We start from the raw sequence: 12,577 nt of genomic DNA on the forward strand, positions 1-12,577 counted from the left end.
TAGACTTTTTATTAGCTTTTCAAAAATATAAGACACAAACTAATAGAACAGACGGCAAAAATGAAAATTATAATTACGAAAAGTCAAATACGCTGCTTGACCACTAAAGTTTATTAGGAAAACAGACACCTTTGATGATTTCTAGTTGAAATAACTCTGTCATAAATATTTTTGAAAAGCTCAATACAATTATGAAAAGAAGTACAGGGTGTTCCATTATAAAAATACACAAATTTCTGAATCAAAATTTGTAATCAAATCAAAAATTGTAAAAAAAATACTTACAACCCGCTGGCCACCATTTATACGCTGATAGGGTAGGAGTATTCAAAACGAATTCTTCCGTACTGGGATCATAAGTAGCTGTAGTTTCTAAGCCCCGTACATTTGTTCCATGACCGAGTTCTGTCTAAAATATAAAATATGTTTTGTCATAATATTAACGGGTTACATATTAATGGGTTACATAGAAGAACGAAAACAATAAATAAATAAAAAAATAATAATAATTGAGCCAAAATTGTCCAAATAAATTATTATTTTTAGTTAATTATGAACCACGATAGGATAATTAACAGTTACAATTACACACTAAAAAGTTCTTTTCTGAGATTATTGGTGCTCGCAGAAATCCAAAACTCATAGTAGATTTAAGGTAAGCCATTTAGATAAAATGGATGTAGTTAGTTTGCACTTACCCTTACCCTTAAATTTGTTAACCATTTTATTATTGTAAAACAAAAAAGCACATATCATATATTTTTGATGCAACTAGTAAATATGACATCAATTATCAATTAAATGAAAGTATCGCACTAATATCCCATTTTACCACGAAAGTAACAAAATTGTGTTTTTATTTACCAACCACGTATATACACTGAAATATTATCGGGGCGGAATCAAATTTGCCACTTTAACAATTAACAGATATGTACGTACTTGTGCGTAAGTTCCAATGATTTGAAAATTCGACGCCCTTGCCAACCATTTGGCTTGTTGATCGGGAGTCCCTTGTCCTACTATTGTTGGAATAAACATACCATGATTGACCAAAATCGGATTTGAGTCTAAAATAAATTCGGCGCTGATCAAAAGCTCCCTACAAATAATAAGAAATATCGATTGCCGGGAAGTTTTATTTACTAAAAAAACAAAGTGTATTCAAATGGACAAAGGTATGGAGAAATGAAGACTATTAAATTATAAATCTGTTATTATTAATTTAACAGATTAAATCAAAACATTTTCTCAAAGTCATGAAGTTTGTGTCGGCTAGAGGGATAATTTATAGTACCCAGAAATAATAATTTCATTGCAAAGGAGTGAGTGTTTTTGCAACGATAAATTCTTTAAAAAGGACAGATGTCACTCAAAGCCCACTTCGGTCCTGCCATAGTAACAGGTAAGTCGTCGGGGACTACTTCTCTAAAAATATCTCCGAAAAAAATTGCCAATTGTCATATCGATATTATTGTAGTCCTTTTCATTGGTTTTTCTATCTACTTCTTGAGTGATAACAACTATTTTGTGTATTTTTGTTAACAAATATTTAATCGAAGTTTTTCAAGCTTATATAAAGGGTAAATAAAAAATTTTGTTTTTTTTTGTTTTGCACAGAAATTTTACAAAATGTCTATGAATATTTTCCTGAGAAAGTCCAGTATAGAAGCTATTTTGGTATATTTGGGTGTGCTGCAAAATTTTTCTTTTCTCTTTTTCCAGGACGCCCCAGTATGCAATAGCGAAACTTTTATGATATGGTATGTAGGTGGTATGTTATTCTGCTAAGATTTACTTTGGTGATCTAATTTAATGAAGATCGGTGTGCAGTAACCCATAAAGATCCTTTGTCGATTCAATGCCTTATCAACACGCTTGATTATTTATAATTAGTAATTACTACACTACGATCACTTTCTAAAGCGTGCCGAGTTACATTTATACCTAATACATGTTCTATAAAACGAACAATTATTCAATGTATTTTTGGCGTACATTACATCCCATTCATTAAATTAAATTTCATAGATGCCACTTCTCTCCACAACATATCAATTTTATCTTTGGGATTGTCCAGTAAGGTTTTCTATACAATACAACCTTTGTTTCTTGTAATTGTGTATTTGGAAAAACTTATTACAAATTTATCGGTGGATAATGATCCTTGCTAAAAATTAGTAACCACTTGTAGTACCTTTTCATTATATCCGTTAAAATTACTTCGGACCTTATTCACTCAATTGTACAAATGTTCTATAATTAATGAAAACCTGATCGATTTATATACTAGGAATTGAAAATCACCAAATTTGTGTTAAACACAATGAAATAAATGAGATGTGTTTTTCAATAGGCATCGCTCTCCAACTTATCATGATTTATGATAGCTAATAGGTAAAGAACAGAAGAACAGGCCCTTTGTTATCTTCATGCCTACTATTTAAAAATCATTTTGCATTTGCATTTTTTATTTTAAAAACAGCAAATAGCGTGCATCTATTTATAAACCTTGTTTTAAAATTTCGCATGAATAGTTTAAATGCGTTTTTAGCAAACATTGTTTGCTGAAAATAAATGTTATACATTGCATTTTTGTTTGATCTTGCATTTCACTTTTTTATTTAAAAAGCAGTGACATAAAAAATTGCAATTTAGACAACCATCATGCTCACCAATCTTCAAAACCGACATCATAATCGCTATTTTTTCCCATTATACGCATATTTTAACTGAATTTTAACTGTTGTTACTATCTTTCATATTTTTTGTCAAAAACTAGTAGCATTTCTTCATTTTAGGACGACTGCTAATGTGCTTTTAACATGTGCCCTAATGTGCCACGAGAAATCCAATTGATTGATTGGGAAGTAATGGAGTCATTGCAAACAGAGAATATTTTTACTTACTTCGTAAGGTCATTTAGATCTCGTTTTCCTTCCTGAAGTTGGAAGACCTTTCTAAGTATTAGCGTGCTTCGCCTAATTGTTTACTCGTACTTCTCTTTCGGATTTAAATTCGAATAATTAGGTCCGCTGAATAGTTCGGGATCACTCAGGATAAACTTTTCTGCAACACAGAACGAATTTCATAGAGTGCTTAGAAAAAAATATAAAATATATTTTTTTATATATTTTATTACTTTTTAATTAATAAAATATTTTAATTAAATAAATAATTTAATTTATTTAATAAATAAATAATTAATTTTATTAATTATTTTATTTTATATATTTTATATAAATATAAAATATATAAAAATTAAAGTATTAAAAAATGCCATTTAAAAAACACTGCACTTGTACCAACAAAACGTTTCGTTGAAAGAAAATGGTTATTCTGAAATAAACCCAATAATCAATCAATAATCATCACCTTGGACATCCTGTAACATAGTGCTCAAAGTTCGCCAACACTATTAACCAAAACAAACTAACCAGTCTGCGCATCTCCCGCAGTACTTTACAGTAATTTTTAAAATTTGATGTCATTGTGGAGAAAAAAAAACTCTAGGAATCACAATCCCGTAAAAATATAGTAAAGTACAGAGGGTTCGAGTTGTGCAAATAATAATATTATTATTGTTGTTGTTTAGACTTCCTAAATTTATTTTTATTTACAAGTGTGTCATATTTTCAATTTTATTAAGGCTTCAATTAATAATATATCTTTAGATAATTATAATAATTTAATTTGAATTTAAGTTAAAAGGAAATCGGATCCGAATTCAATTTTATTTTATAAATATATGCTGTATGATCTTTTTATTAGGAAAAGTGATGAAAGAGACGGTAAAAATATAAGAAAAGAAAGAAAAAGCATATTATTACTATTAAATATGTTTATTATTATTAGTTTAATATTATTAACCTTTTAATATTATTAACTTTAATTTTATTAACTTAGTGAGTCTAAGTCTAGACCGTCAACATCTGTTTTCAGTTTATGTATTTTCCGTAATGGGGCGTTACGTCTGTTAATATGGTTTTTAAAATTTAGTTTTTCATCCAATGTTACTGATAGGTAGATTTCCTTGGATTTACTTAGAATAATTTATAAGATTTTGTAAAACTGGCTTATGGTGCAAAAGTGCTGGTTCCGTATTATTAGATTTTGGAATGAAAATGAAAATAATAAAATAATACTAAGGTCAAAAAGGTTAAATTAAAAAACAGAGTTATATTTGTTAACATAACACTCATCAGAGATGGTATAATATTAGATTCTGATTTTATTTTATTTGTAAGGTAGGTTAGATTATTACCGTGACTTGGGAAAGATTTTATAACTGTTATTTTACGACGTTGGCAACTTCAAAGCATATTAGCTATAGTACACATTTACAAACATTTCTTAAAATATTTGCTAGATTACAAACGAGCTAGCAGAAGTCAAGGTGCCAACAGCAACCTTGTTTAGGCGCCAGTGAGACGAGAATTCGTACATTTTAAAGTAGTAAGACATGCGAATGATGACGTACTGTACTGTACCGTTTCCAATGATACTAAAATTCATTTAATTACTAAATAATTTAAAGAATACATCCATAGAATAGGATTTTCACTTTACTTGAAAGTAGATTCAAATTGGTGAAGGGATCTGTGGTTAACCATCCTCTAACCAATAACAACCATTTTGAGATTTTATGGTCATGCTTTACCACCTGAAGTAAAATTGATCCAAAAGCTTTGTGTGTTAGTTTTTTTTTTGCCAACTAAATAAATAATACAGTAATACCTTAAACAAAAGATTGGTGTCTTATAAACATTACAAGAAATTATTGCATATTAAATGAATTTGTTAACAATGGTAAATTGTTAACATGCGAACTGAAGATTATTGATAAAATCGTTTTGAAGACGATTTTAGTATAGTACTAATGAGCCAATAAACTCACAATTTTTAATCGGGTGGTCATTGCAACGTAATACAAGACAAAATCATCAGTGCGCTACTCCTACACATCGTTTTGCTTTGTTTCAGAGCATTTTCTGATTTAACACCATTACATGAATGTTTATCATATTATTATCATATCCTAAAAATTGATATTATTTTTTTTAATAATAATAGTAAATTTTATATTTAAAAGTTCATGTCTAGTAAAATAAGAAAATATACACTGCAGCATGCAAAACCATGGGTATATTGGGAGGCAATTTTATTTGCCATTTGAGCAGATAATTTTCTACCTTGTTTTGTTTTCGAAAAGAAAAATACAGTTTTAAAAATTAACAAATTGGACCATCAAGTCGGAGGAAATCGCCGCAAATTCGAGGTAATCGAGCCGCATTCTCAAATCTCTTAATGGGACGTCTCCGTTGGAATGCATTAACCACAATCTCGCACGTTCCATCTACTTCCAAATCTCCCCTTTTACGACCTTTTCCCCTAAAATCGTTCCGAGCTTGGCTTATGACTTTTTGACAAATTATTCAGCGTTAGACGGCTTTGGGTTTATTGGTTCAATAGAGACAGGAGCTTTAACAATCGGCCAACACCATTTTTTTTCTACCGGTGTTTATTGCTTGACCTTCGAATCATCCGGAAAAGAATATTTATTTGACTTATGGGCACATTGCCAGCTGAATTCACGTCATGAACATGGGTGTAGAGAAACTATAAATAGGAAAGTCAGGCAGGGTGTAAAGTAATAATGTTAAATAAGTATATGTCTTGACCTGGACAGGTTCAGAACATTAAAAGATCTGGCCGAACGTGATAAAATTCTTCCAAAGAAACACTAATTGCACCTGAATCGCCTTGTGAAATTGAGTACAAGGCGCAAAAAAAGACAAGTCAAAAAACATTAATCCTACTGGGCTCACCGGCCACAGATAAAGCATTATCAAATGTTTTTGGAGGCACCAGGCAAAGTGCGACACAGAGCAACTTAGGCAAGTGAGACGAGCCCGACCAAGCATATTCAAAATTTAGGACACGTTGATTAATACAACATAATAATATGGTGAGACAGTCCTGTAGTGATGTAGGTGAGGTAGGTGAGCCACCTCGTATTTTATCGTTATTTTGGAATCAATGTTTAAGGTAAGCAATTTCTTATAAACATTTACACAATTAAGTGTAGACGAGGTTATAATATGATTGCAGTTGAAACTTATCCAGTGTTTATTGAGTGGAAGAGAGGAAACTTTGAGTGGGCAGTACAAATGTTTCATGTCGAAAACTATCAAGAAAAGAAAAATAAATAAAAAAATACATGTTATTCTCAAAAACTGCCTCACACTATTCAAATTCTTTATTCAATACTACAGCTACTACTTGCGGATTCAAATCTTTTAGTTTCCTTGTGTTAGGATCAATATGATACTCATAATTTGAACTTGAAGCATAAACACATATCGTTTAACCCTCATAAAACACCACTCAATGAGAAATTTAAATTATGACAGAATTCCTCGTAGCCTCAAAAGTTTATCTCTTACAATATGGCGGGTAGGGCACCCGCACACGCTCTTTTTTTCATTTTCTTTTCTCTTCTTTTGAATTTCTTGCCTTTTAGTTGCATATTGCACGAGCTTAACTAAGAATTAACAAATAATCAATATCCGGTAATTGTAGGTTAATTGAGGAGGCGTAACTTCGCCTTTTATGATATGTTCCTCTAATGTATTTACAAAACGTCATATTCCTAGTATCATTATCATTATTTATAATATTTATTTTTTTAAATATTAATCGAAACTATATAGTGTCATAGTTACGTAGTGTTCAGTGCACAGGAATAATAATTTTCATTTGATAGGACTACCAGATAATAATGTTTGGTTCTTGCCAGGAAACTTCTTGCCGTTTAGAATCTAATTTTGTACAAAAAAATTGATAACGCTTTTTATCGAATATTTCCTTAAATTATATTATAATTATAAAAAATATATGTAGGATTATGATTTTCATTTCAATGTTATCTGCAGATCGCAGCAGACTTAGCAGATCGGATATATACATGTAGAGTGTTATTGGAGAATCGATTTTCAAATCTGCTGAGGCGACCTTGAAAATATTTACCGGCAATTTCCCATGATCTCTCTAGTCACATATTTTTCCACATGTCATAATATTTCCCAAGATACTTTGAAAAGTACTTCTTTGTCAAAACTATTTAAACTTGCTTAATTCATTACTATAGCTGCGTTTTCACAAAAAATTCTCTTCGTTATTTCGGAAAATTTTATTTAACCGTGTGGTGCGGCAACAGGGGGTATTTGCGATCCCCACTTAAAAAGTGTGTTCGTGAGTGGGGAAGACGGGCGGAAGACGTGCAACAGAGCGGAGTGCTACTTTTAGTAAAAGCTTGGTTGTTTCCAAATTTTGTACCTTATTTACCGCCGTAGAACCCACAACACGCTTTCTGGGATTTGAGAGCACATCAAAGGGACAGACATATCGTACCCTTCCTTTAACAAAACTATAAAAAACTGAATCATTTATAGAGACCGACCTGTACAAAATGAAATAACAACCAGCGGACACCTTCAAAATTATCTTTTAATCTTTTTATTTATTATTTGACAGTTACGTCCCCTAGCGACCATCGGAAGAGTATTCCAGCGTTTCCTTTTGGTTTTTTACTAAAAAACTTGGTACCATTTTTCGTTTATTATGGAATGACACCTAATCTTAGAACCTTAGAGACAAAAGTTGTTTGGAATCACTTATACTTTTAAAATATTTTCTTGCAATGTATACAGAATATATACAGAATGTATACAGAATATCCGGTCTTTTTTCTTTGATATAGAATACCGTATAAATCAAGGTATTTTTGAATTGGTGGAAAAATTTTGAACACATTTCATATTGCCATTTCTGACATTTTGTTTGTGATATTTCTCGGACTGAAGATTTTCGAGGTTGATTTCATTCCAAAGAAAAATATCTCATTTTTCCAGTTTTATCGTATGTAATATTTAAAGAATTAATGACTTTGTCTATATCAGAACGTTGAATACATCAAAATAATTATAAATAAAACGTTTTACCAATTTAAATATACTATACGGCTTTTATGTTTTGCCATTAATTGGCCATGACGATAACTGCGAAACATAGCAGCAAAAAAACCATCGAGCACTTCAGAAACGTCACCATTTTGGGTTAGTGGAAAGTTGGAAATTAATGTTTGCCAATTTAATGCTACCTAAATTATTATTGTTATTTTAATTTTCGGTAATTTCTTCCTCTCAATAAAATGTCTTCCTAAAAAATAAATGATAGAGTAAATAGTAATAATAAATAACATAAAAAGTAATGTAGTTTGTTATTTGCAATGGTCAAACGAAAATACAAAAAAATATTTTTTTTATTGCTAATGTGTCGAAATCTACCAACTTTTACGATTTTGCCGTTTATATAAATGACTCTAAAATTACAAAAATAAATAGAAGAAGAAGAAATAAGAATTACTCTTAAAAATTAGATACTTAGGCTAGCGCATTATATACGAAACATGTCTACAATTTCCCATGTTAATCGAAAACGTTCTATTTAAAATTTTAATAAAAATTTACTTGTCTATGACAATACAAGTTTTTTTGCTAGATAGACCCTGCGATAATGTCATCCAATAACTAACGGGCCATCTGGTACTTGGCTAAATGGAAAATTTCGAAACTTCATATATAAATAGGGTTTCAAACATAATCGCAGCATATTAGGTAGTTATATGTATATATGGCACTTATTGTAATCATTTCATTACCTCTTTTTCTCCTACGTGCGGTTTTATCTACGCCTCCGTCCAACAGGTTAGTCAGTTCATCTATGTTAAAGCTACATTTTTTCCTCTCCCCGATCAAGTCCGGATTAACTTTGGCCATTTTAATGCGGTTCGATTTTCGGAAGACGTGGTTCCTATTGCAAACCCGTTTATGAAAGCAAATACACACAAAATCACATTCGAGTGTTTGCAAAAGATAATTGACTCGCTAATAGCCTTTAAATAGACAGCGTTGAAAATTTATTTACTAGCACTCGTACGAGGATCGATCACGAAATAATGATAATTGTATAAACAACATATCCAACTTAGCTGGTAAACCTTTCTAATTATTACCAGGCGTCAATTAAATTTAATTACGAAATAAAAATTTAAAATTTTTTATGAAGCAATCAACTTGTAACAACACTTTCATTTACGAATGAAACTAAAAATAAAAATTTCCAGACCCACCAATTTGTTTAATATTTTTTGCGTTTGGAATATTTTCACTTCAGAACTTTTGGAGTTAGTTTAACAAAGTTTTTAGCTTAAGAAATTGTTTATAGACCATTAAATGGCCTTACGAAAAATTTAATATGCAACACGTTGATAAACTTCTTCAGTTTGCGTGAACGTATTTCCTTAGTGACAAACGAAAACATCCGAACACTCCCAAACTAGTGATAATTTGGAATTTTGGAGTAAAGAGAAGAAAAAAGTGTCTAATGTTTTAAAATGTCATCTAAAAATATGGATGCCTCTACATACAGGATGTCTAACCGCGAAATTCGACGATCTGTTATGGGAAAACTGTTAGTTGCAAAAGTTCTGGATGAAATATTTTCAATATGGCGGCATAATGAAAGTAGGTATCAACTTTCTTTATAGAACACCCTATAGATTCTCGATTCCCTCCGATTCTCCGAAAAATTCAAGTCTCATTTCGTTTATAGCATCTAAATTTTACTGCGTCTTAAGATATTTAACATTTTATGAATGTAAGCAGCACACCAAGCACAAAAAAAAATCAAAGAAACTTCTATAGCTACTACTATTTTAAAAAACTTATACGACAATATCTCGAAAACGATAAATATTCGGAATATACAACCTAATACAATACAAACTTCACAGGATATTGTATTACTATTTATAAACACCCACACAAGAAGAATCCAGAAGAATTTACAGATATTTTTGACATATATTTATATTTAACATTTAAATATCTCAGAAAAATCTCAGAAAAATACAAAAAAGGAATAATATATAGGACGTTCCACTTAAGATAAGAAAGTTGATATATCCGGATGAACTGCAATCTCAAAAATTTTAATTTAATTACAAATATTTACATTGTTCCTGCTTATAGTTTTTGACATAACACATCTACGAAATTTGACCGGGTTGATTCCTGTATGAAGTTTCACATAAATTTATGTTTAAAGGCTCTAAATTTTACAAAAAACTTTTTTGAGATGAAAGCAATAACCGAGTTACATTTTCAAAAATATTAATTAAATTTATATTACAACTTTATTGAACAAATGAAAAGCATGACATTAGATACACAGGATATTCTTGTTAGTTTCAACCTAGAAGCCCACTGTACTAAAGTTCCTATTCCTGAAACTCTCACCCTCATTTGAAATATATTAAAATCCGAAAATCTCGAACCAAACTCTCTCACATTAATTGAAAAATACTTGCCTGGAACATATTTTTCTTATAACGGTCAAATTTTTGAACAAACGTCGGGAACAGCTATGGGTTCTCCACTATGACCAGTCATCGCGAATATATTTACGGAAGCGGAAGAAAGCCTTTGAAAAAGTTCTCGATACCTTCCATCTAAAACCAAAATTATGGCAACGCTACATCGATAACACTTTTCTTATTTGGCGTTATTGTCAGGAATTGCTAGTAGATTTTCTTAGACATTTAAACTCTATACCCCTTAACATACGTTTTACCATTGAAATAGCATAACAACCTCCCATTCTTAGATATTCTTATCAATAGAAAATCAGACCTAACTTTGGGTGTCCGAGACAGTGTTTATGCCCTTCATTTATTGCCGCCCCCTCAAACAAAATAAAAGTAGGTGAAGAGCGAGAAAATAATTTTTCCATAACCATCTGATCCAAGAAAGTGACAATACTCTATAACTTACCAATACTCTGTGTAGGTTAATACAGGCCAAACGTAAAATTTTTTAACACTATGAAGTCAATGGTCGATGAAAAATTAAATATCACCCCTACATTTTTCTCCTTTTTTTGGATTAAGGAGAAGAACCTACATATGATTTGTTAATAAATAGTATTGCGTGTGTCGATTGGTGATAGAAATAATTCGAAATGAAACTTTTTCATACTTGTCTAATGGCAAATAGTATTTAGTGCAAGGAACTTACCTAGTGTTTTTATCAGATAGCACCCCTGTGGAGACAAACACTTGTTACAACATTCTGAAACTAAAATTTTAAAAAACTGTTACCGGAACAAAAAAAACAGATCAGATCATAAAATGGTCCACAGAATGCAGAAAAAAAACTCGAAAAGCTCGTGCAGTGCAATAAAAAACCAGAACGTTTTTTTTTAAATTTATGTGAGAATCGATTTTTCAGGAAGATTGAGAGATTTTCAACAAGATTCGTTGTCGATAAACTTTGAACTGTTGATAGAAAAAACGTTTGAAAAATACCTAATTACACACAGATCTTACCACGTCAGTTTCGTTTCCCACGAATGCGAGCCACTTTGGACATTTCCCGGATTTTTCCGCAAGGATTTGGGCGCAATCGGATGTTTTCGGAGATATTTTCCACGCTTTGAATTTTGACTTTTGTCAATTCTGACGGTCATGTCAGTGAATCTCTTCGTGTTGTTTTGCGAAAATGTACCCAAAAACTAACGGTCATAGAAAAAGTATAGTATGCAAGACTTTCGGTAAACCGCATTTGACTCACGAATTTATTTGACACGAGCGGAGCGAGTGTTTAATAAACGAGTGAGTTAAAAAGTTGTTGCATAATATACTAATTATATGCTTTTGGAATACACGGAATGCAGTAAATACTCTCAAATAACATGAGCACTGCAAGTAAACCTATCTATGTAATGTATCTAATCGACTGTGACCACCATATTTACTTTTCACAGGCTGTCTTCATTATCTATAAGAAAAAAGAATTTTGTCTTAAGATATCCAAATTTATATAAAAGGCGCTACCGTGAGATGATGATCCAAATCTATAATACTGCTATTTGAAAAAACTAAATTATCCAAGAAAATTAATTAATCACATTAATTACACATGCTGCTTGCTATTGTACAAGTAAGGAAAAGGTTTATACGTATTCGTATTTACATATATACCAACGAACTTCCCCCCAAACCAATCACGAGGTCAGATGCTTCTGATAGAATGGCTGGTGTTCCACAGGGAATCATTCTGGGTCCTCTTCTTTTCATAATATATACCTCACAATTTGATAAAGATTAGAGGAATTGTACTAGCCGTACTTAGGCAGACGATAAACAATTGTAATTTATTCCTAAAGTCATCAGGACCTTGAAATGCTTTCTCGGGTGCCAAGGGACCATAATTACAAATAAACCCTTCAAAATCGATAGCACTTCTTTTTTGTGGCGAAGTAGTTAGTATTACTGAGAGCATGTCATTAAACATAAATGTTATCGATCTACCTTTTCAAAATTATTCAAGGAATCTAGGCCTTCTGTGGAAATATTTTAAGCTTACTGTTAAAATTCCAACATTTAATTTAAAATATCAATAAAGATTATTAATCATTCAAAATTGTATTTTAATATTCAATCATATAAAATAAG

The 12,577-nt window shown here is 31.1% G+C and overlaps 2 protein-coding genes across 5 annotated transcripts in view; one reads left to right on the plus strand and one right to left on the minus strand.

Annotated features, from left to right (window-relative positions):
* The window catches only part of LOC132703244 (probable peroxisomal acyl-coenzyme A oxidase 1), a 28,770-nt gene extending 19,853 nt beyond the window's left edge, over nucleotides 1-8,917 (minus strand). Inside the window, exons 1-4 of the mRNA XM_060672392.1 lie at nucleotides 8,723-8,917; nucleotides 2,910-3,069; nucleotides 943-1,070; nucleotides 286-409 (exon numbers count right to left, since the gene is read on the minus strand). Of these exons, the coding sequence (XP_060528375.1) occupies nucleotides 286-409; nucleotides 943-1,070; nucleotides 2,910-2,922 (265 nt within the window). The 5' untranslated portion in view covers nucleotides 2,923-3,069; nucleotides 8,723-8,917. The remainder of the gene's footprint in view (nucleotides 1-285; nucleotides 410-942; nucleotides 1,071-2,909; nucleotides 3,070-8,722) is intronic.
* Nucleotides 1-12,577, plus strand: part of LOC132702882 (metabotropic glutamate receptor 2-like) — a 410,472-nt gene that overhangs the window by 249,818 nt on the left and 148,077 nt on the right. The gene's annotated exons all lie outside the window — the stretch shown is intronic.

This window comes from Cylas formicarius, unplaced genomic scaffold, assembly GCF_029955315.1.
Source record: "Cylas formicarius isolate icCylForm1 unplaced genomic scaffold, icCylForm1.1 PGA_scaffold_6__28_contigs__length_40554024, whole genome shotgun sequence".
In the NCBI taxonomy this organism is placed as follows: Eukaryota; Metazoa; Arthropoda; class Insecta; order Coleoptera; family Brentidae; genus Cylas; species Cylas formicarius.